General features: G+C 42.0%; 1 protein-coding gene across 3 annotated transcripts in view; it reads left to right on the top strand.

The window, feature by feature from the left end:
* Positions 1 to 25,466, top strand: part of USP12 (ubiquitin specific peptidase 12) — a 77,571-nt gene that overhangs the window by 39,648 nt on the left and 12,457 nt on the right. For 2 of the 3 annotated variants that reach the window (XR_009536850.1, XM_060129514.1), the window contains exons 3-6: positions 6,579 to 6,792; positions 19,133 to 19,362; positions 22,859 to 22,935; positions 23,049 to 23,132. Coding sequence is in view for 2 of the 3 variants with exons in the window: in XM_060129514.1 (XP_059985497.1) it covers positions 6,579 to 6,792; positions 19,133 to 19,362; positions 22,859 to 22,935; positions 23,049 to 23,132 (605 nt within the window). In the remaining variant the exon portion in view is untranslated. The remainder of the gene's footprint in view (positions 1 to 6,578; positions 6,793 to 19,132; positions 19,363 to 22,858; positions 22,936 to 23,048; positions 23,133 to 25,466) is intronic. The other variant, XM_060129515.1, reaches the window with a different exon arrangement.

The following is a 25,466-nucleotide window of genomic DNA, read 5'->3' as shown; positions in this document are numbered from 1 at the left end:
CTCTGATGCCATCACTGTGATTTGCATAATACATAGAGTGGGGATTTCCTGTTGGGTTAACTCTTGTGAATACGTTAGTATCTCTGATGGTACAGGATGTTAGGAGAGGGGAAATACTTGTGTGGCTCGGGGTGCAGAAGCCACCTTGAGGAGGGAGAGGAGCCTGTGGAAGCTTTTCTCTTGCTGTGAAATACCCACCTTACTGTCTGCTGTTTATAATCAGCTAAATTCTTTGAAAGCAAATTGTTTAATCTGATAAACCAGATTGCCTTTTTCCTTTGTCTTGTAGCTAATGAGTACTTATTTTAGTAAAGTTGATAGTAGTGATTTAGACTAGTAGTATCTCTTTCCTACTTTCTGTGCAGTCTCTCCATTTTTAAAAAATTTTATTATTATTATTATTTTGGCTGCACTGGGTCTTCGTTGCTGCACGCGGGCTTTCTCCAGTTGTGGCGAGCGGGGGCTGCTCTTCGTTGTGGTGCCCGGGCCTCTCACCGCAGTGGGTTCTCTTGTTGCGGAGCACGGGCTCCAGGTGCGTGGGCTTCAGTAGTTATGGCTCACGGGCTCTAGTAGAGCACAGGCTCAGTAGTTGTGGCGCCCGGGCTTAGTTGCTCCGCGGCATGTGGGATCTTCCCGGACCAGGGATCGAACCCTTGTCCCCTGCATCGGCAGGCGGGTTCCCAACCACGGCACCAGCAGTGAAGCCCAGTCTCTCCATTTTTAATAGCCTTTTAAAAATCATCTCATTATATGATTTTATTTTAATTTTCTAACACGGTAGGTTCCCAAACACAAGTAGGTTTGTGGGGCTAGACCGTTATAAAAGTCTTTTTAACCTGAATTGCTAGTAGTCACTAGTTGGAACTCTGAATCCAGGGAACAGGGGCCATTATGGAGGAGAGTGAGAAATAAAAATGGAAGGTGTTGTAGGTTGTAGGTTGTAAAGTTGATTAGGCCTGTGTCTCTTGGTTCTGTTTTCTTTTGCATTGGTTTCCTTTTCCTTTAGCTTCTCTCCACCTGATGACCATCTTATATCATCAGAGATCCCAGACCGTCCATATCAAACCTGACCAAAGAACTCTGCCCCAAGGCCTCTGGCCAGATTGGATCCAGTGCCCAACCCTGTTGCAGGGTCTACAAAAGAGCTTGTGACTGACAGTCGTACAGAGCTTGCACAGAGAAGTGGGTTCCCGTGAGGAAGCCTGGGGCAGGGGGCAAGGGAGGGGGAGGAACAGATGTCCATGGGAATCTGGATTAGGTTCACCTGGCTGCAGAGAGGGGGTGGGTAGGGGCACGTGGGGTCTAGACCTATGTAAAACAGGGCCACCTGAACAGATTGTGGTTGGGGGAGGAGGGCCTTCCCACAGAAGGGAGGGTGTTCACAGGATGGCACTGTCGCCAGCCAGCATGGAGGACCATGGGGCACTTAAACATTTAAAAACATTTTTTAAAGGTAATACTGTTGACATGATCGTGATTAAAACCAGTAGTTTCCAAATGAAATATGTAAGATGATTCATTGGGGACCAAAGTATGAGCATTTCTAGTGTTTATTTTTATCTAAAAAGGAAAGATACAGGTTAAGCTTTACTAATTCTGAGTAACTGGTTGACACTGGTACCCATACTGCTCTGTCCATGTGTGTAGTGTTCCTATGTCACTGCAAGTTGCATAGTACCAAAGGCTAACAGTATCACCCCTCTTATTCATTTGTGCTGTTGCAATCTATTATGATTCAAGTGGAGACTTAGGGATTACAGGATTTAATCTATTTCAGCTAAGCTAATTTTTCAAAAGGGACAGATGGCTCAAAAAGGTTGTTTCAAAAATAACCGTGTAGTGATGAGGTATTCCGAACCATGGTAAGTGCTTCACGCAGATCATTCATTTAATTCTTTGCAAAGTTGTAGAGGTGGGCGCTGTTATAAATGTCATGTACAGATGAGGAAACCGACGAAGAGAGAGTGGCTTGGTAGTTTCCTAGGGTCGGGTAGCAGAACCAGACTTGAACCTAGATAGCTTGGTTTCAGATCCTGTGTGCTCAGTGGCCAGGCTTTGCTGCTGTCGAGACAGATAATTACTTAAATGAATTCAAACAAATTTGATAGATAGGATCGACTATCTAATACCATAGTTTAGAAAGTAAAGGCTGTCAAGGAGAGAGTCTTTTCCACTTGGTCTTATGTATGTATCTTTACGGAGATACCTTTTTCAACTTTGATATCCCTTAGAACTACATAGCCAAGTAACTGAACTGTCAAATCGCTCTATTAAAATCTATAGCCCATAGTTTACAAAAAAGCATACTAAGTCTCATCGCTCTTACTTAGTAATTTTTAGTGAAAATAAAAAATTAGTATAATAATTTGGAATGTTCATCTTAATCACATTTGTTACATTTTTAGTGTACATAATGTAGTACATATATTATTTCTAAACAAATATGCATGTATTAGGGATATGTGCTCAAAATGATCTTATTGATGGGGATATGAGAAATCTTTTTTTTTTTTTTTTCCAAGACTCAGAGAAAGCAGGGATAGGTCACTGTGTTCAATAAACAATTGAGAAGTCAGTGATGAGACCTTTAATACTTGTTTCCCCTGATTTTAAACCTGGTCATGCCTTTGATCTTCAGAACCAGCTGAAAAAGCACAGGGTAGGTTTCAATCCTATTCAGAAGCAAGAGTGCAGAGGAAATCATCCCAGACAGTCTTTTGCATGAAAGCTATATACTTGAAGGATGTGTTTTTAGGTTTCAGGAACTTCAGTGAAAGTCACTACTAAAAATCAGGGAAATTGAAGGAAAAGCTTCAAAGTTATGAATAAGATTGAAAGTTAGTTTATTCTGGAGAAATAGTAGTAGTTTCAACCTTTACTTTTTCTTTAATGGGGTTGATGAAGGTAAGTAAAGAAGGCCATAGTAGAAAGCCTCCAAGGTTGGTTGTAATGTTACCTATTGCTTGTAGTCAGAAGATTAGCAGGAGGCGGACTTCAGCAGTCTCCACATGCCAGTTCCTTAGCTTATTTTATTTGCTTTTTTATTAGTGGGTCAAAAGCTTCATCATCATAATTGTTTCTAATATACTGTGAGCTGCTGTCTTTTGTTTATCTACCTGCTCTGTGGAAGTTGTTAGAGTTCCCTGTTGTTTATTCTTTAATAAAATGTCCAAATTATGGGGATTGTATCTTCTGTTCAGTTTACAAAGCCATAGTTTGTTGGTCATTGGAGTCATTAGACTGTTGTACAATTACTAGTATTTTTCAGACTAATTAATACTGATTAATTGGTAAGATAATCTTAGTCGTATTGGAGATTGTACTGCAGGTGTACTTAGCCCCTGGATAGGCTTTATTGAAGGATATCCATGGTTGTATTCATGATCAGTGATATCTGTGCATCATTGTCATATACTTTTAGCATTTCTCTGGAAAGCCTGTAAACACATCTGTCTTTACGAAATCAGTTCTTGGCTCCGACTGGCAATGTGAACATAGAAGTTGTAAATCTTCGCTGAGTCCGTTGTCCTGTTCCTTTTTTGGGGTATTTAACTTCTTCCTCTGTTCCCTGAGTATCTTGTAAATTGGTAGTTCAATCTAGACACTTGATTAAAGTTTAGGGATTTGATTTTGTTTTTTAAGGCAAGAATACTTTATAGGAATTGCTACATATTTCTTGGTGCACCACATCACGGGATGTAAAGTTTGGGCTGTTCATTTTGAATGATGCTGGAATGCATTGGGCGTTCAGGTCTGAGCCCCCCATTTTAAAGTTCCCCACCAACCTTTAACCAAATGTTTTAGGTATCCAGGGATAATTATCACCCAATCCATTATTTACAATGATTTCTTCTGGATTTATTAGCCAGAATTATTCTCTAAACAATAACTTTAATGCCCCCTGAAATATGGTTTTTATGAGAAAGGTGGGGTAGAACTTTGATGCTTTCCTTTTTTATATTCTTGTTTACAACTTCCACTGGAGACTAATAAACCACATAGATATTTGTGTAGTTGATGTGCTTTTTAATCCATTGCAGTAATTCTTTTTGATGAAAGTTGGCTCTTCAAGCCACACAAAAAGATATTCCAGGCTAATCTTGTACATTGTACATTTCCTGTCCATTACGTTGTATAGCCATATCTGTAAGTCGTCCTCGTTCCTTTTTGTGGGAAAAGGGTTTTTAGAGGCCACAATCTGGATTCAGGGGAAATTTATTGATGTGGAGGCCTTTTCAGTGGACAGAACCTGAGAACACAAACACACACACACACTTTAAGATTTACAAAGAGGCATGAGTTTATACTGCTATTTCTAATTCCAATTTAACTGTAAAGGGCTTTTACTCTTCTGATTTTTACTATTGTATCTTTTTTCCTTTACGTTAAAAAATTTGATTACGGGCTTCCCTGATGGCGCAGTGGTTACGAATCTGCCTGCCAATGCAGGAGACGTGGGTTTGAGCCCTGGTCCAGGAAGAGCCCACGTGCTGCAGAGCAACTAAGCCCATGCACCACAACTACTGAGCCTGCACTCTAGAGCCCGCATGCCACAACTACTGAGCCCACGAGCCACAACTACTGAGCCCGTGCACCACAACTGCTGAAGCCCACGCGCCTAGAGCCCGTGCTCCGCAACAAGAGAAGCCACCACAGTGAGAAGCCCACGCACCCCAACGAAGAGTAGCCCCTGCTCGCCACAACTGAAGAAAGCCTGTGCGCAGCAAAGAAGACCTAACAGCCAAAAATAAATTTAAAAACATTTTTTTTGATTCCTAGGGGATATTAACATAATTCCTTCCTTGCTTTGTCTTACAGTATATCTTTAGTGGTTTCAAAATAGCAATATCAATGGGTTAATTCTAACAGTGTGAGTACTGAATGCTGTTTTAAGACTTCTTTGTTCTTTTTGTTCTTAGACTGTAGTTCAGTAGGCATGGATAGTAAAAATTCTGTGTTTTAAAGTTATTTGAAGTCATTCTTTTCTTTTTTTTTTAAAGCTTTATTTATTTATTTATTTTAAAATTTATTTGGTTGTGTTGGGGTTTTTTTGCTGTGCATGGGCTTTCTCTAGTTGTGGCGAGTGGGGGCGACTCTTCCTTGTGGTGCCGGCTTCTCATTGCGGTGGCTTCTCTTGTTGCGGAGCACGGGCTCTACGCGCATGGGCTTCAGTAGTTGCGGCTCGTGGGCTCTAGTTGTGGCACACAGGCTTAGTTGCTCTGCAGCGTGTGGGATCTTCCCAGACCAGGGCTCGAACCCGTGTCCCCTGCATTGGCAGGTGGATTTTTAACCACTGCACCACCAGGGAAGCCCTCACTCTTTTCTTTACGTAGTTCTACCACCAACTTGGTACACATTTAGGTCTGATTTATTTCTATTTATTTTCAATTTTAGGAATTTATTCTGTCTTTTTCATTTTAATTTAGTTTTTAAAAATATGGTTACAAGGTAAACTTTTTATAACCGTGTACGTGTACAGCAGTCTCACTTTCATTGCTCTTACTCTTTTCCCTTTCTCTATATATAACCATTTTTATTAGCTTTTGATATATTCTTCCTAGTTTTAAAATATAAGCAAACGTGTGCATGTATTTATGGACATAATTGAAGAGTGCCCGTTCTTCAGCATTCTTCTCCACTTGCCTGTTTCTGGTTACTGTATGCCTGACCCCGCCCCGTGGCAGTTCTCTGAGAACTGTCCTCATCCCTTGTTTACTCCCCAGCTCCTCAGTGATGGACTTCTAGGGGTTTTATTAGCCAGCTTTGGGAGTCAGTGTCTATTAATGGGAAGGAAAAAAGAAGGCGAAAAATATTTATTAAACCCTGTGTTATTTTCTCTGTAAAGTAGGATGACTTTCTCCCCTGTTATTAAAGAGAAGGAAACTGAGGCTGAGTGATCAGTCACCTGCTCCAGGCCACGTGGCCAGTGAGAGGTGGGGCTGCAGTTCAGGGTTCAACTCTGGAGCCAAGTCCACGTCCTTCTGACGGATGGAGAATAATGTGACCTGGCATTTCGGCATTTCAGTGGTTGTTAGGCTGTCACGTTGATGGCTTTTTCATCTAATATTTCAGAGTATCTTGTTTTTCCTTATTTTTTGTTTTGGTTTATTTTTTGGATGGCACGGAAGAACCTGATAGTAAACCTCACTCTTACGTTTTTTTTTAAAGAATTTTTGAGAGTTACATTTTTACACGTACAGTATAGAAAATGCTTTGTATACAACCAGTACTGTCATAACAATGGGAATTGGAAACGGAATTCGCCAGAAGCCTAAACCTTAACTAATCTCACTATTTAAACTATGTAGTTCTTTAACTCAGTTTTAATAAAGGCCAGATTTATTGCATGTATTTTTCTTCTGTTTTAACCTGAAACCGATGCCAGGAGCATCCATTTAATGTTAGAATTGGGTGATTTGCAATCAGGACAGTTACTTGTGCTCTCAGGTACCTTTTAAGTTATGAGGATCATCAATTCCCTATCTTGTCTTTCTCTTCTCTCAGCTTTAGACATAGACATTCTTTCTCTGAAAACTGTGTTGCCTCAAATTTAACAAAAATGTTTTTTTCTATTCTAGTTTGGGAATACTTGCTACTGCAATTCAGTTCTTCAAGCACTTTATTTTTGTCGTCCATTTCGGGAAAAAGTTCTCGCGTACAAGAGTCAACCTAGGAAGAAGGAGAGTCTTCTGACGTGCTTAGCAGACCTCTTCCACAGCATCGCTACCCAGAAGAAAAAGGTTGGAGTCATACCTCCTAAGAAGTTCATAACAAGATTACGGAAAGAAAATGGTAATTCTTCTACTTCTTTTTTTTTTGCGGTACGCGGGCCTCTCACTGCTGCGGCCTCTCCCGTTGCGGAGCACAGGCTCCGGACGCGCAGGCTCAGCGGCCACGGCTCACGGGCCCAGCCGCTCCGCGGCATGTGGGATCTTCCCGGACCGGGGCGCGAACCCGTGTCCCCTGCATCGGCAGGCGGACTCTCCACCACTGCGCCACCAGGGAAGCCCTCGTCTACTTCTTAATGTATTGCTTATTTAACAGGAAGATCAGGTGCAACAAGCATCGGCTGATGATGCGTTAGCTGCTGAAAGGCCAGCGGTGATACTCCTGTCTCGAACGCAGTGCCAGTTTGGTGCCGAGACAGTCACACGGTGATTACCGTGCGGTGCGATTGCCGTTTGACGTATGTTGTACAAAGATCAAATTCTGTGTGCCACGAAATGAGAAATCATAATTTCTCTTTTTTGCCTGTTTGGCTTTTCTGTCAAGAAGAGTTGTGGGGTTTTGGGGTGTTTTTCTTTCACTTATTGTTCATTTGTTGTTCTCATAATGCTTTCATGTATGTTAACTCATTTGATCCTTACGATAACCTGATGAGAGAGCATGTTATTTACCCCATTTTAGCCATGAAAGAAACAGAAGCTAAAAGACTTGCCAGGAGTCACACCCCAGGGAAAGGAAAGACTTAACACAATAAAGTAAACTTTCTGGCTTAGGGTAGGTAGTTTTAACTTTACCTCCTGTCCCCACCCCACTTTTAAAAATAGTTACTGATTGCATCCCACTTCTCTTTTCTCTCTTAAAATATTTTTCATTTAATTTTCATAGCAAGTGCATAAGTTAGACATTACTTCCTCACTTTACGTGATGTCACTGGCTCTCAGAGACGTTAAGGGCACCTGTCAAGCCCCGCACTTCTTCCTGACATCTGAGCCCAGTGTTCTGTCCAGTGTGGTGTGCTACCTCAGAAGGTTCAGATGGACTCAAGAAACATGTAGAATGCTGCTTGTCTGTTCGTTTGTTTGGATGTAGGCATTTCAATCATTGCAGAAATAAAATTGAGTAGTGTTTTTCGTTAGATTTGTTATCTATTAAATATAATGATGTGCACAGAAATATGACCTGAAAAGTCTTTAGTGTTGGTTTTTAAACACATAAGTGGGGAGGCCTGCCCTTAAGTCAGTTGACACTGTTCATTATCACATGAATTGAGATGAGCATGGGTCATATCTCATTCCCTAAAACATATGAAGGTGCTGAAATAATATGGCTCTAGGTTACTACTCTTTTTTTTTTTTTTTTTTCCCCCGGTACGCGGGCCTCTCACTGTTGTGGCCTCTCCCATGGCGAAGCTCAGACTCAGTGGCCATGGCTCACGGGCCCAGCCGCTCTGCGGCATGTGGGATCTTCCCAGCCCGGGGCACGAACCCGTGTCCCCTGCATCGGCAGGCGGACTCTCAACCACTGCGCCACCAGGGAAGCCCCTCATTGTAGTTTTGATTTGCATTTTCCTAATAATTAGTGATGTTGAGCATTTTTTCATGTGCCTCTTGGCCATCTGTATGTGTTCTTTGGTGAAATGTCTATTTAGGTCTTCCACCAATTTTTTAATTGAATTGTTTGTTTTTTTGATATTGAGCTCCATGAGCTGTTTGTATATTTTGGAAATTAATCCTTTGTTGTTTTATTTGCAAATATATTCTCCTATCCTGAGGGTTGTCCTTTTGTCTTGTTTATGGTTTCCTTTGCTGTGAAAAAGCTTTTAAGTTTAATTAAGTCCCATGTGTTTATTTTTGTTTTTATTTCCTTTACTGTAGGAGGTGGGTCAAAAAAGATATTGCTGTGGTTTATGCCAAACAGTGTTTTTCCTATGTTTTCCTCTAAGAGTTTTATAGTGTCTGGCCTTACATTTAGGTCTTTAATCCATTTTGGGTTTATTTTTGTGTATGGTGTTAGAGAGTGTTCTAATTTCGTTCTTTTACATGTAGCTGTCCAGTTTTCCCAGCACCACTTACTGAAGAGGCTGCCTTTTCTCCATTGTATGTTCTTGCCTCCTTTGTCATAAATTAGGTGCCCATATGTGTGTGGGTTTATCTCTGGGCTTTCTATCCTGTACTGTTGATCTACATTTGTTTTTGTGCCAGTACCATACTGTCTTGATTACTGTAGCTTTGTAGTATAGTTTGAAGTTGGGGAGCCTGATTCCTCCAACTCCGTTTTTCTTTCTCAAGATTGCTTTGGCTATTTGGGGTCTTTTGTGTTTCCATACGAATTGTAAAATTTTTTGTTCTAATTCTGTGAAGAATGCCATTGGTAGTTTGATAGGGATTGCATTGAATCTGTAGATTGCTTTGGGTAGTATAGTCATTTTCACAATATTGATTCTTCCAATCCAAGAACATGGTATATCTCTCCATGTGTTTATGTTATCTTTGATTTCTTTCATCAGTGTTTTATAGTCTTCTGAGTACAAGTCTTTTGCCTCCTTAGGCAGGTTTATTCCTAGGTATTTTATTCCTTTTGTTGCAATGGTAAGTGGGAGCGTTTCCTTAATTTCTCTTTCTGATTTTTCGTTGTTGGTGTACAGGAATGCCAGAGATTTCTGTGCATTAATTTTGTATCCTGCAACCTTACCAAATTCATTGATTAGTTCTAGCAGTTTTCTGGTGGCATCTTTGGATTTTCTATATATAATATCATGTCATCTGCAAGCAGAGACAGTTTTACTTCTTCTTTTCCAATTTGAATTCCTTTTATTTCTTTTTCTTCTCTGATTGCTGTGGCTAGGACTTCCAAAACTATGTTGGGTAAGAGTGGCGAGAGTGGACATCCTTGTCTTCTCCTGATCTTAGTGGAAATGCTTTCAGTTTTTTACCATTGAGTATGATGCTTGCTGTGGGTTTGTCATATATGGCCTTTATTATGTTGAGGTAGGTTCCCTCTATGCCCATTTTCTGGAGAGTTTTTATCATAGATCAGTATTAAATTTTGTCAAAAGCTTTTTCTGCATCGACTGAGATGATCATATGATTTTTATTCCTTAATTTTCTAATGTGGTGTATCCCATTGATTGATTTGCGTGTATTGGAGAATCCTTGCATCCCTGGGATAAATCCCACTTGCTCATGGTGTATGATCCTTTTAATGTGTTGTTGGATTCTGTTTGCTAGTATTTTGTTCAGGATTTTTGCATCTATGTTCATCAGTGATATTGGTCTTTAATTTTCTTTTTTTGTGATACCTGTTTCTGGTTTTGGTATCAGGGTGATGGTGGTTTCATAGAATGAATTTGGGAGTGTTTCTCCCTCTGCAACTTTTTGGAAGAGTTTGAGAAGGATGGGTGTTAGCTATTCTCTAAATGTTTGATAAAATTCACCTGTGAAGCCATCTGGTCCTGGACTTTTGTTTGTTGGAAGATTTTTAATTATGGTTTCAATTTCACTACTTGTGATAGGTCTGTTTATTATTTCTAATTCTTCCTGGTTCAGTCTTGGAAAATTGTACCTTTCTAAGAATTTGTCCATTTCTTTGTGGTTGTACATTTTATTGGCATATAGTTGTTTGTAGTAGTCTCTTATAATCCTTTGTAATTCCTGCAGTGTCAGTTGTGATTTCTCCTTTTTCATTTCTAATTTTATTGATTTGTGTTCTCTCCCGTTTTTTCTTGATGAGTCTGGCTAGGGTTTATCAGTTTTGTTTATCTTCTCAAAGAACCATCTTTTAGTTTTATTGATGTTTACTGTTGTTTTCTTCATTTCTATTTCATTTATTTCTGCTCTGATTTTTATGATTTCTTTCCTTCTACTGACTTTGGGTTTTCTTTGTTCTTTCTCTAGTTGTTTTAAGTCTGTAGGGTTAGATTGTTTATTTGAGATTTTTCTTGTTTCTTGAGGTGAGATTGAATTGCTATACACTTTCCTCTTAGAACTGCTTTTGCTGCATCCCATAGGTTTTGGGTCGTAGTGTTTTCGTTGTCATTTGTTTCTATGTATTTTTTAATCTCTTCTTTGATTTCTTCAGTGATCTCTTGGTTATTTAGTAGCACACTGTTTAGCTTCTGTGTATTTGTGTTTCTTACACTTTTTTTCCCTGTAATTGATTTCCAGTCTCATAGCATTGTGGTCAGAAAAGATGCTTGATACGATTTCAACTCTCTTAAATTTTCTGAGGCTTGATTTGTGACCCAAGATGTGATCTATCCTGGAGAATGTTCCATGTGCACTTGAAAAGAAAGTGTATTCTACCACTTTTGGGTGGAATGTTCTATAAATATCAATTAAATCTATCTGGTCTGTTGTGTCATTTAAAGCTTGTATTTCCTTATTTATTTTCTGTTGGATGATCTGTCTACTGGTGTAAGTGGCGTGTTAAAGGACCCTACTGTTATTGTGTTACTGTCGATTTCTCCTTTCATGGTTGTTAACATTTGCCTTATGTGTTGAGGTGCTCCTATGTTGGGGCATAAACATTTATAATTGTTATATCTTCTTCTTGGATTGATCCTTTTATCATTATGTAGTGTCCCGCCTTATTTCTTGTAACAGTCTTTATTTTAAAGTCTATTTTATCTGATACAAGTATTGCTACTCCAGTTTTCTTTTGATTTCCATGTGCATGGAATATCTTTTTCCATCCCTTCACTTGCAGTCTGTATGTGTCCGTAGGTCTGAAGTAGGTCTCTTGTAGACAGCATATATATGGGTCTTGTTTTTGTATCCATTCAGTCAGTCTGTGTCTTTTGGTTGGGGCATTTAATGCACTTACATTCAAGGTTATTATTGACATGTATGTTCCTATTACCATTTTCTTAATTGTTTTGGGTTTGTTTTTGTGGGTCTTTTTCTTCTCTTGTGTTTCCTGCCTGGAGAAGTTCCTTTAGCATTTGTTGTGAAGCTGGTTTGGTTGTGCTGAATTCTGTTAGCTTTTGCTTGTCTGAAAAGCTTTTGATTTCTCTGTTGAATGTGAATGAGATCCTTGCTGGGTAGAGCAGTCTTGGTTGTAGGTTTTTCTCTTTCCTCGCTTTAAGTGTATCCTGCCATTCCCTCTGGCCCGTAGAATTTCTGCTGAAAAATCAGCTGATAACCTTATGAGGATTCCTTTGCATGTTATTTTTTGTTTTTCTCTTGCTGCTTTTAATATTTTTTCTTTGAATTTATTTTTTGTTATTTTGATTAGTATGTGTCTTGGTGTTTTTCCTAGGGTTTATCCTTTATGGGACTCTCTGTGCTTCCAGGACTTGGGTGACTATTTCCTTTCCCATGTTAGGGAAGTTTTGGACTGTAATGTCTTCTCATATTTTCTCAGACCCTTTCTTTTTCTCTTCTGGGACCCCTATGATTTGAATGTCGGTGTGTTTAGTGTTGTCCCAGAGGTGTCTTAGACTGTCTTCATTTCTTTTCATTCTTTTCTCTTTACTCTGTTCCACAGCAGTGAATCCAGCATTGTGTCTTCCAGGTCACTTATCCATTCTTCTGCCTCAGTTGTTCTGTTATGGATTCCTTCTAGTGTATTTTTCATTTCAGTTACTGTGTTGTTCCTCGCTGTTTGTTTGTTCTTTAGTTCTTCTGGGTCTTTGTTAAACATTTCCTGTGTTTTCTCAGTCCCTGCCCCCATTCTGTTTCCGATATTCTGGATCCTCTTTACTATCCTTACTCTGAATTCTTTTTCAGGTAAATTGCCTATTTCCTCTTCATTTATTTGGTCTTATAGGTTTTTACCTTGATCCTTCACCTTTGACATATATATATATTTTTTTATGAGTGGGATTGTGTTCCTGTCTTACTGGTTGTTTGGCCTGAGGTTTCCAACACTGGAGTTTGTAGGCTGTTGGGTAGAGCTGGGTCTTGGTGCTGAGATGAGGACCTTTGTGAGACCTCAATCCAATGAATATTCCCTGGGGTCTGAGGTTCTCTGTTACTCCAGTGGTTTCGACACAGAGCTCCCACCGCAGGAGCTTCAGCCAGATCCCCCGCTCGTGAACCAAGATCCCACAAGCCACGTGGGGTGGCAAAAAAAAAAAAAAAAAAAAAAAACAAAGTAAAAAATAAAATTAGAGTAGGAAACTAACAGATATGTTCGAAAGACTATAAAAATAAAAATATAGATGAATCAACAACCAGAGAGTACATCAGTACTGCAATAGTAGAAAAAGAGGAGGAGGGAAAAGGAAAGGAAAAGAAAGAAAAGGAGAAAAAAGAGGGGGAAAAGCCGTTGGCTGTGGAGGGCGGGGCCTAAGCAAGGGCGAGGTTTGGGTAGTGGGCGGGGCCTATTCTTAGGACCCACAGGATTGGAAAAGGCCCTGGGGCTGTGGGGGGTGGGGCTTAGGCTGAAGGAACAGAAGGGGCCCAGGCGTGCCCCCCATCCTGGTCTCAGAGGGCCAGAGACCTCACCTGGGAGCCCGGCAGGCTTCCTGGGCTCGAGTGGGCTGGGCAAACGCTCTCCTCTCCTCTCCTGCTCCTCCCACCTGCCTCTCCTGTTCTCCCCTCGGCCTCCCTCCTATGCCCCCGGGACCAGTTCTGCCAGGGGGAGGGGTGGGCCCTGGAGGGCAGAGGACCGGCCTGGGAGCCCACCAGGCTCCCCGGGCGGAGTGGGCAGGGCACACGCCCTGCGCTCTTCTCCCTCTCCTCCGGGAGGGTCCCTCCCATCTGCCTCTCCTGCTCTCCCCAGCCTCCCTCCTGGCCCACGAGGCCTGGAGGGGGCTTTGGAGCGGGGGTACCAGCCTGGGCACTTAGCAGGCTTCCCGGCGCAAGTGGGCCAGGCCATTGCCCTCTGTTCCTCTCCCACTCCTCCCGAAGGGCCCCTCCCGCCTGCCTCTCCTGATCTCCCCGGCCTCAGGGGCACCGATCCTGTCTGGCTTCCACTTCTCTTCCCGCTTCAGTCCCCCCACGTCCTACCGGTTCACTTGGGGGTTCCTCCCGTCTCCTTGGGCATCAAGGTCCCCACAAGTGGCTGGCAGGCACCCTAGTTGGGAGACGCTAACTCGGCATCTTCCCACACCGCCATCTTAGAATGTATTTTCTGGAGCGTTCTTAAATCAGTCTCCTTCCATGTTATGTTAAAAACTTCCCATTCTGTATTCCCAGTGGATGTTAGCTCTATATTGTTTTAACCGCTATTGCTTTATATTACTAATCATTTAGATATCCCTTGGAAAGAATCTATTTTAATTTCAGTAATGGATTTTTGTTTTTAAAATTTTCATTTATGTTACCTAATCACAGCAGAAGACACTATAGCACTGTGCTCCTGCACGTGGTGTGACAACAGTTAGTTGCTCCATGTATACGTTGTCTCTGATGACAGGGATATTTGCATTGCACTAATGATTATATGCTTAGTCTTTACTGTGTTCCAGGCACTGTGCAGGAATTAGGGATAATGAAATAAGACAGACCTCTGCCCTCATGGGGCTGACATTCTAGCGAGAAAGACAGACAAACAGTTACGTAAGATAATGTGTCATTGCTACAAATAAAAGTAAGCAGGGCAAGGTGGTAGAGGATGAGGGAGTTGATAAGTGATTTGAGAGCAGAGATGTGAAGTGAGAGACAAGTCATTTGAAGATCAGAAGCAGGGTTGTTCCAAGCAGGTAGAACAGAAACTGCACTTGCCCTGAGTGCTTGAAGGACAGCAAGAAAATTACTGCAGGTAGAGAGGAGTGAGATGAAGGTCAAGTCAGAGAGAAGGAAGAGCCAGGCAGCTCCCGGTTTATTGTGAAAAGGCCACGGGAGGCCCCTGGAGGGCTCCGCTCTGCATCAGAAGGTCCCCTGGCCGCCGGGGGCCTGGCGGCAGGAAGGGGCGCCCATGGGCAGCGCGAGGAGAAGCATGGCGACTGGCCGGGAGACCCCTGCAGTCGTGGAGGTAGGAGACGAAGCCGTCCGCTTATGATTGACTCCTGTCAGCTCTCCCTTGTTTAGAAGAGTTAACACACAGGTTTGTGACCTAACCGACTGAGTTGACTCAGCTGGATCATCTAAGGAGGACTTGAAGTCAGACCAGCTGGCTCGAGGCAAAGTGCATTATTCACATGGTTGTTTGGGACCAAGTTTATTCTTCTCATGTCATCTTAGCTGTTCCAACCCCTGTTGTCTGTTCCTTCATTCATTCACTCAAGAAATGTCAGGCACGTCTAATGTGCGGCAGTACTGTTCTGAGTGCGGGGGATACAGCAGTGAATGCAGGAGGAAGGGTGCTGCTTCTCAGGGAACCTGTATGTGCACAGCAGCATTTCAGGTGCTATGCAGAGACACAGATACAAAAATATAAACACATATTCAAGTATTCGTCTTCCTCAAGCGAGGAAATAACTACTTGTTCACAAATAACAGCTATGAAATAGATTTTAGTAAATAATTTCTCATATTCATTAATCCTTTTTCTCCAAAAGAGCATGAAAGGTATTTTGTATGATGAAAAGCTGTAGCTATTTCTGAATTATGAAGAAAACTTACTTTCAGGCAGTGATTCAGTTTCCCTCTTTTATTTTTTTTGCATTGATGTTACAGCTGTACCAGGACTTCGATAGCTTATACGTTTCATATACGTTTATTTAATATTGACATTGTCTGTCTCTCCCGCTAGACTGTCAGTTCCTCAGTGTCGGGAGCCATTTGTTTCTATGCACCATTTGTTTCTATGCACCTTTGTTTCTATGCACCTCAGTGTCGGGAGCCATTTGTTTCTATGCACCTAAGTCTGAGGACTTAATCCAGTCCAATCCACATCGGGGGTGCTTACTAGATATTTGTTGGATGAGTGAATGCATGAGGGAATTTGTTTAATTTGCCAAAGCAAGTTTGAAGTCCGCCTTGCCCATTATGCTGCTTTGCAGAGAAGAAAGCCACCCATAAGAAAGCTAAGGGTTTAGAAATTAGATATAATACAGTTTACAGGGACTGTTGTGAGGCCATTTAGTCGATGATGTTTGGATGTTTATGTGGTCTTGGTTGATGTTTAAAACTACAGTGGCTGCTCTTAGTTTAGGCTCTGCAAGGTTCTCGTATGTTCGGTTTACTATGTTTATAGAAAATGGATGATAATATTTAAAATATTTTAACAAAATAGAGTATTATCTGATTTACTTTGCATCTCATTTATAGAGCATTCAGGTCAATTGAGGTATTTCTTTGAATATGATGTCATTGTTCTGTATTAAAGGAACTCACCCCCCAAAAAGATATTTCATCTTTTAAAAAAATAAAAACATTTGCATATTTCTGCTTTACAAAAAAAATTTGTTTTGAAAAACATGCATGTATGCTAAAATAATTTAAGAGGGAAGAGTGAGTCTAGCTTGTGGCATTAAGCCATCACTACCCACTGTGGTGAATTATTCATTCCTCACCCTAACCAGGCCCTTAGCAGTGGTTACAAGTCTTTTTCCTGGCCCTCTCCCATCATCCCTCCCTCTGTATTCTCCATGACCCCCCAGTCTGTTTCCACTTTGTTCAAGACCCCGAATCGCCTCTAGCATAATCTCCCTGCAGTCCTCATCTTAGTGGGCCTCCTGAGGTTGGTGATTCTAGATTTGTGACCTGGGGAGGGGTGAGTGAGAGATGGAAGCTCTTGGTCTTTGAGGGGCCCCATTCACGTCCAGGAGCTGCCTGGACACAGAGCAGGTTAGGGCAGGAGTCGGGGTGGATGGAGAAACCATGGGTCAGGCCATTAGTGGGCGAGGGGAGGTTAGCCATGACCACAGAAGGGTGAGGGTTAAGGGTAGGATGGCCAGATCTTACACGCTTTCTTGATTGAGGGAGAGTTTTTATATGCAGGTGAAAGTGTAGTGGTTTAGGGGTGGCAGCAGGAAGCTAGAAGATGCCAAAGGTTGAAGAAATGGGGAGTTTAGAACAGAAAGCAGCTCTTAGAAGGAAGAGCAGACAAAGGGTTGCGAAAGAAGAAAATCCCAAGGATGAGGAAGGAAATGAGGTACAATAATAGTGGAGGCTGGGAGACTGGGGGGAGGGGCAGGGCGGTGTTCTTAGGGATGGAGGTTATTGCCTTGAGAGGCAAGGGGGAAGGTCGTTGACCTCAGTCATCTCAGCCTTGGCACAGACCAGTCCATTGGCGGCGCCATCTGAGGGTTCCGAGCACGACCTGGCTTGATCTCGGAGACGGAGAGGAGGGCCGGAGGGTTTGCAGAGGTGCAGGCGTCTCACGGTGTGGGTGGCGTGCAGTGACGTCTGCCGGAGCAGGTGGTGGGAGTGGTGTCAGATGCTTTGGATCCACTGTCCCTCGTGGGCAAAACCCAGAAGACACGCAGTACAGCAAATTAAAGATCAGTTCGAGGTTAAGTCCACATGGACTAATGCAGGGACTCTTAGGACTCAGGGCTTTTATTGTTCTTAAAAATAACATAGGGAGTTTGTTTAAGGCTAATCAAGCCCCTCAGGACAGACTTACGGCAGAGAAGTGAGGTGTGGGTCCAGGTGCAGCCCTGCACCGTCGTGCTGGCCTGTGACATGCCCGTGGCCGGGGGTGGGGCCACGGACGGAGCAGACAGTCCTGCTCTAGCACCTGCATCTTAAATGTGATACTTTTCAGAGGTCTTTTTGACACCTAGATTAAAATCATTATTTTCTTTTAATGTTCATGAAAATGAATATTTTCACTTGCTCCCATTTTATCTTTATAATAACCTTGCAGAGGAAGATGGCATTCCATTTTAGAGACAGGAAAATCAAGACCTTTTTCGTTACAGTGGGGTTGAATGTTTTTTCATGTGTTTTATTTAAACTTTTGAGTTTTGTTTCTATAAATTGTTGATTTCAAGTCCTTTGCCAACTTTGTATTTTCTGTTTTGTTGAGATAAACTCTTTATATTATATGTTGAAGATGTTCATAACTTTCAGGTTTCACTGTTTTTAACTTTTTCAATGAGTTCTAATGCATGGAACTTAGTTTTATGCAGTCATGTCTGTAGCTCTTCTAAAATGTAATTTTTAAATTCCTTTTATTTTAGGAAGGCTCTCAAATTTTCTTCTCAATTTCTATTCTATCGTTTAAAAAACTGTAAACTGTGAACTTCCTGGCACTTATTAAATGTTTACGGAAGCTCTGAAGGTGAAGCTTCCTGACTGGGTGGTCATCTGAGTGCGTTTTGTTGGCTGGACCGCGGGCGCCTTCTGTGGCCAGGTGGCCCCGGCTGCCTGTGTGTGGCTCGCTCGGACCGGATGGCCTGGCTTGAATCCGGGCCCTGCCGCTTCCTGGCAGTGACTTTACCACTTGGTCCCCTTTCCTCGCTTGTGAAATACCGTTAATAGCAGTGTCACAGGGCGTGAGACCCTGCCCCTGAAGTCCTTCCTCTTCAGGCTCAGGGTGCGTGATGCAAGCACAGGTCAAGCACTTAACGTTAGCGACCCTCAGGTTTCCACGACATTTACTTATTCCTGTAACTACAGGGAACGTTCCACAGAGTTACAGACCTCACATTTGGAAGGGGCCTTAGAGATTCTCTGGAGTAAATAGGTAGTTCATGATGCCTTTGTTCCCTAAACCTGACTGCACAGCAGAGTCACCTGGAGGAGCTTTGAAAAGTGCAGGTTTCAGGCCTCATCTCTGACTTAATCAGAATCTCTAGCATGTATGGCCCAGTATTTTTTAATGTTAACAAATTCCTCTGTGGTTCTTATGCATTTGCCTTGGCACTGCCAAGAGGTTGTCCAGCTTCTACTTTAAAACTCCCCGTGTTGGGACTTCCCCGGTGGTGCAGTGGTTAAGAATCCGCCTGCCGGTGCAGGGGACGCTGGTTCGATCCCTGACCCAGGAAGATCCCACATGCCGCGGAGCAACTAAGCCCGTGCGCCACAACTACTGAGCTTGCGCTCTAGAGCCCGCGAGCCACAACTACTGAGCCCACGTGCCACAACTACTGAAGCCTGTGCGCCTAGAGCCCATGCTCTGCAACAAGAGAAGCCACTGCAGTGAGAAGCCCGCGCGCTGCAACGAAGAGTAGCCCCCACTCGCCGCAACTAGAGAAAGCCCACGTGCAGCAACGAAGACCCAATGCAGCAGCCAAAAAAAAAAAAAACTTGCCATGTTGTAACATTTGTGGAGTAATGGATTAAATGAGTTAATAAAAAGCGTTTGTTTCTTATCTCCTCAGTACATTATGTGTGAGGATAGGTTTTGCTCTTTTCTCATTGATCTATTAGTACTTTTTTTAAAGATTCTCTTTCATCGTAACTTTATTTTCTCCAAATTCAGTCATAATGTGTATATGTGAAAGATACCTATTTCTTGTACATTACTCTAACAGTTCCAAACATTTTACTTAGCTCTGACAGAATACTATTCTTTTTTTTAATTTAGTTTTTTAATGAAGTTATTAATTCTGAAATATGCTTATTTTCAGAGCTTTTTGACAACTACATGCAGCAAGACGCCCATGAATTCTTAAATTACCTACTAAACACGATTGCCGATATCTTACAAGAAGAGAGAAAGCAGGAAAAGCAAAATGGTCGTTTGCCCAACGGTAATATTGACAGTGAAAATAACAACAGCACACCAGACCCAACGTGGGTTCATGAGATTTTTCAGGGAACATTAACTAATGAAACCAGATGTCTTACTTGTGAAACTGTAAGTATATCATAAAATTTCGTGTAGAACAAATCTAATCCATTATATTCAGTGTTCTTTGAGCATGGGTATGAGAGATGCATTGGAAAGTTGTAATCCTCAGGTGTAGAGTAATGACTGTGACAGATGTGCCTCTCAGTTGTCCGCTTGTTAATAGTGAATACTGAGGTGGCAGAGAAGTACTTGCTGCCGTTTGAACTATTTGAGTTTGTTTCACTACAAGAGACCGTAGAGCCATATTCTGGAAATTATAGTCTTAGTTGAGCTCGTAAAACCTACAGGTCAGGGAAGTATATTAATCTGTTGCCCCTTTTCCTACAATTATGTTTGTTGTTTATGGTTGGAATAACAACTGAAGCCTACTGCGCACACTCAAGGAGGGAAACTACCTACTTGCCGGGTAGTTTGTAAAGATGAGCAGTAGGTAAATCTCTTGAAAACGATTTACTCGTAGGGTTGGATAACGCAGGCCTCCTGTTAAGTTCTTACCTTGTTCTCCCTTGACGAATGAAAGGTCAGACTCTTACTTAGGCATCTTTATCCAGTTCTGCCAGTGACCCCTTTACAGCATAGCCTCCTCTCAGCACAGGGTCTGGTTTTAGAGTTTAGTGGTTTGCATCGCATGTGGTCACCATGCTTCCTTTAGCCTCCTGCAATCTGGAACATGTTCATAGTCTTCTTCTCTTTTATGATACTTACATTTTTAAAGACTGTGCCCCTCCCCCTTTTAATCTAACATTCCTCGTATCAAGTTTGCCTGATGTTTCCTTCTAATTAGATGCAGGTTGTGCATTCTTTTTTCTTTTCTTTTATTAATTAATTTTTTATTTTTGGCCGCATTGGGTCTTCGTTGCTGCACGCTGGCTTTCTCTAGTTGTTGCAAGCGGGGGCTACTCTTTGTTTTGGTGCGCGGGCTTCTCATTGCGGTGGTTTGTCTTGTGAAGCACGGGCCCTAGGCACACGGACTTCAGTAGTTGTAGTTGCAGCACGTGGGCTCAGTAGTCGTGGTGCATGGGCTTAGTTGCTCCGTGGCATGTGGGATCTTCCCAGACCAGGGCTCGAACCTGTGTCCCCTGCATTGGCAGGCGGTTTCTTAACCCCTGCGCCACCAGGGAAGCCCCGGTTTGTACATTCTTGGCCGGAACAATTCATAGTTAATGTGTCCTCGTCAGGATATCACATACAGGCACACAGTTCCTTCTGCCCCTCGTTGGTAAAATTAATTTTGATCTCCGATTCACGATGTTGTTCAGTTTCTCCACTTCATAATGACTGTTTTTTATGCCCTTGTAACTAGTAGGGAGACTGTGGGAGACACAGATATTCTTGTTCCTCATCAGAATCTCCCCCCAGACTTAGCATTCACTGATGATTTTTGCCCAATCCAGTCTTTACTGAGATGGTTGTACTGCTAGTTTTTAGTAGCAGAGGAGAGTAGCGTGGTCAACTGGAAAAGAGCCCACAAGCTAGAAAGGTAAGGGAAATGCTTTATGGATGTTGGAAAGAATAACATAGTCTACTCGGTTAACTGAATCAGATAAACTTATACTGGCAGAGACTAATAAGGAACTCTTTTTTTTTTTTTTCTTTTTAAATAGATTTAAGAAAAATGGAGTGGAAGGTACAGAGAGTTCCCAAATTGCCCCCCTCCCCACTTCCCCCTAATGGTAACATCCTTCGCATTAGTAAGGTATATTTGTTGCAGTTGATGGGCCAATGTCGATACGTTATTATCTGAAATCCATAGTTTACTTAAGGGTTCATTCTTGGTGCTGTCTGTTCTTTGATTTCTCTTTGTTTTGACAAATGTATAATGATGTGTCAATCACTACAGTATCCTGCAGAGTGGTTTCACTCTGTGCTCCACGGATTCCTGCTTCCCTCCTCCTCAACCCCTGGCAGCCACTGGTTGTTTTACTGCCTCCATAGTTTTGCCTTTTCCAGATGCCATGTGGTTGGAATCGCAGAGTATGCAGCCTTTGCAGATTGGCTTCTTTCACTGAGCAGTGTGTATTTGAGGTTCCTGCATGTCTGGTCCCAGCTTGACAGCTCATTTCTTTTTACTGCTGAATTACGATTTATTGTCTGGAGGTACCAGAGTTATCCATTCACCTACTGAAGGACATGTAGGTTGTTTCCAAGTTTTGATAATTATGAACAAAGCCGTTATGAACGTGCATGTGCAGGTTTTTGTGTGGGCATAACTTCTCAGCCTCTTTGGTTAGTACAGCGCTGAGCACAGTTGCTGGATCGCGTGGTAAGAAGAGTATGTTTAGTTGTGTGAGGAGCTACCAGCGTGGCTGCACCATTGCACATTCCCGCCAGCTGTGAGTGAGAGTTCCTGTTGCTGCACATCCTTATCAGCGGGTGCTGTTGTCAGCGTTTTGGATTTTAGCTGTTCTATTGTAGATGTGTAGTGGTGTCTTGTTTTAATTTGCACTTTCCTGATGACATATGATGTGGAGCATCTTTTCATGTGCTTGTTTGCCATCTGTACATCTTCTTTGGTGAGGTATCTGTACTGGTCTTTGACCCATTTTTAAAATCAGGTTGTTTGTTTTCCTGTTGTTGAGTTTTAAGAGTTCTTTGTATATTTTGGATACCAGTCCTTTATCAGGTGTGTCTCTTGCAGAGATTTCCTCCCAGTCTGTGGCTTGTCTTCTCATCCTCTGAACCGTGTCTTTGGTAGATGAGAAGTTTTTAATTTTAATTTTAATAAAGTCCAGTTTTTTCCTTCATGGAAATGCTTTCGATGTTCTTTAAATGCTTTTGGTGTTGTATTGAAAAGTCATCACAAACCGTCAACGGGTGTAGAGTCGTTGCGAGTGGGAGGCCCCGGGAACCGAGTCGGAGGTCCCTCCCATTGCATCGCGTCGTCTCCTTGCACGTAGGAAAAGTGATGACTAAAGTTCTGTCCTACTCCAGTTCAGATGAATAAATAGTAACTTCATTTTTATAAGATGATTTATTCATAATTCAAACAGAACATTGTTCAATTTGGGGGGGAAATAAAAGAAAGTCATAAGTGAAGATTACAGTTTGGCATTTTGGGCTAAATTTTTTTCTTAAATGATAAAACAATACAGATATCACATCCTTTGCCAAACATTCTCATTCAGTCTTGGCCTGTGTTTTTTAAGAAATAGTGTATATGGTACAGTTTGTTTTATGCTTCACAGTATTACCGAGATTAGGAGAAGTAATGGAATTTCACATCACAGTAGCCTTTGCCAGTAAGAAAATCAGTCACAGGTGCACTTTGGTGTTTTACCTCTACGTATAATGAAAGTTACTCATTCAGTGTCCTTTGGAATAACTTGGGGGAAAAAGGATTCTTTATATACTTAATTATACTTAATAATACTAATAATAGAGTGCACTTAATTCTATCATTTTGGAACAGTGATTAAAGAAATCAAAGGTTGTAAAGCAATTATACTCCAATGAAGATGTTTATAAAAAAAAAGAAATCAAAGGTATTTCCCTATTTTTACAGATAAGCAGCAAAGATGAAGATTTTTTAGACCTTTCTGTTGACGTGGAACAAAACACATCCATTACTCACTGCTTAAGGTAAGTGCAGAGTTATTTATTTTGACTTGTAATGACTGTCTTTGGGTTTAGAATATTTTTAAGTGAATACATAACTTTCCGGTATAGACAAAATTATTTTGTGTTTCACACAGGGGTTTTAGCAACACAGAAACTCTATGCAGTGAATACAAATACTACTGTGAAGAGTGCCGCAGCAAACAGGAAGCACACAAACGGTAAGTCAGCTGTTTAACATTTATAGTGCTTCTTTGGCAGTGTTGTGGGTGGGCTTTTCTAGCTGAAAGCGATCTAGGACAATTTGCAATGAGAAAACATTCTTTCTTTTATCACCAACAGCTCAGACTCATTAGGTAATTCCTAGATAAACAGTATTCAACTCTGTACCCTCAGGTGACTTTCTGCATTTAGTGACTGTTTAATAATCATAAACCGATACAGTTAACATATTTTGCTTTGAAGCTTTCTTGATTATGTAAACTTTTTCTTGGTGAGGAAGGATGAGGGGAAAGTACTTTACTCACCCTCACCCTAGTTTCCACTGTTCCTACATGGGATTTTGTACCTTCTCTCAGTATATTATTATGAAGACGGTATTTTGGTATCAAGGAATTGAATCATCATCATCATCCTGATTATTTTACTTTTTATTTTGAATCAAACTCAGAAAAGTTGCGTGAACAATACTAACAATGTTTTTTTTTACCCTAAACCATTTGAGAGTGAGTTCCTGATATGATGTCCCAAGATCCTGGACACTTGGGTAGCTGTTTCCTACCAAAAAGGAAGTCTCCTATGTACTGTATCCATCCAGGTCAGGAAAGTAACACTGATGTGTTACTGTTATCGTAGACCTTATTTTAGTGTCACCAGATATCCCAATAATGTCCTTTATAGAAAAAAGGATCCAGTCCAGAATTACACATTGCATTTAGTATTCATGTCTCTTTAGTCTTTTTTACATTTAGAACAGTTCCTTAGTCTTTCTTGACTTTCATTATCTTGGCACTTGAAAATTACAGATTAGTTATTTTATAGAATGTTCTTCTTTGGGTTTGTCTCATGTTTTTGTATGATTAGGTTCAGGTTATGTATTTGGGGCAGGAATCACGCAGAAGTGATGCTGTGTTCTTCTCATTGTGTTCTTTTAAATGGCACACGATTCTAATATGTGTCAAGTGTCAGGGTTCCTAAGACACTCCTGGATTTGGTGATTGACTAGAAGGACTTGCAGAACTCAGCATATATAGGCGTGCTCACAGCTGAGATTTATTACAGGGAAAGGGGACAAGTACAATCAGTCAAGGGGAAGCCAGGCCAGCTTGCAAGAGTCCTGTCCCCGTGGAGTCACACAGACGTACTTAGTTCCTCCAGCATCAAATGTGATAACACGGGAGAAGTGTTGTCTCCCAGGGAAGCTCCTTACCAACTCGGTGGCCGAGATTTATTGGGGGCTGGACACGTAGGCATCCTCTGCCTGGCATGTACCAAAATTCCAGGCTCCCGGAAGGAAAGTAGGTGTTCAGCATAAACCATATGATTTGCACAGACAGTTCTCAGGGGCATCGAGACACGCTTGTCAGTTAGGAAACGGTGCAGACACCCCCCAATCAAGTTCGCAGATGTTAGCCCAGGACCATCCTTGCACCCGGCCTTTCCGAGGACAGTCCGAGGCCTGCTCTGGGACTCTGTCTTGCACATCCCGTGACTGGTACTGTTCTCTTTGGACACCTGACTAAGGTGCTGTCTCCCAGGATTCTTCACTGTGAAGCTGTGCTTTTCCCCAGTTGTAATTCATATGTATTTTGAGATTGAAAGTTTGATGAGAAATGGGGATATTTACAGTTTTTTTCATTTTTTAAATCTCAGTGAGGACTCAGAGATTCCTGTTTTATCCCGTGGGTAACGATTGTCTCGTTTATTTTCATGTTCACATTATCCCGATTTGGCCAGCAGGAGCCCCTTCCCGCTGCCTCCTGTGTCTTTTGCCCCGTCCCTTCGTTCTCCAGCCCCTCTTTACTCTGTAGTGCAACAAGATGTCCAGGCTCGCTTTGTACCTTCCTTGCCGCCCACACTGGTACCAGCCGTTTCTCGAGGGAGCCCTGGTTCCTTTTAGGGGGAAAATAATGTTTAAAAACCAGGACCGTGGTATAGGTGTGCTCATTGCTGTTGCCGTGTCACTGTTCCTGGGCCCACTTAGTGAACAGAGCTGGAGACATGCGTGCTCGTGTGTGTACATATGTACACACATTTACATCTCTGCTTATTTATCGGTTGGTCTCTCTGTATCGAAAAACCACAAATTCACAACAGTACGTCCAGTTTCATCCAACACCATAGGGTTTATTCTGGTTTTCTCCTTTTTAATATTTGTAAGGCCCTCCTCTGACAGTACAGATTGGCTCCCATTATCCTTATATATTTAATAGTTTGGTCAGTGCTCCTGTAGGTAGCCAGGCTTATCACCGCACCCCTGCCCCCCAGAAATAAACCTGCATTTGTATGCTCAATGATCTTCAACAGATGGTGGTGGGAAAACTGGGTATCCACAT

This window comes from Lagenorhynchus albirostris, chromosome 18 (assembly GCF_949774975.1).
Source record: "Lagenorhynchus albirostris chromosome 18, mLagAlb1.1, whole genome shotgun sequence".
NCBI lineage: Eukaryota > Metazoa > Chordata > Mammalia > Artiodactyla > Delphinidae > Lagenorhynchus > Lagenorhynchus albirostris.
Note: the sequence above shows the minus strand (reverse complement) of the source record. Positions and strands in the feature narration are given on the sequence as shown.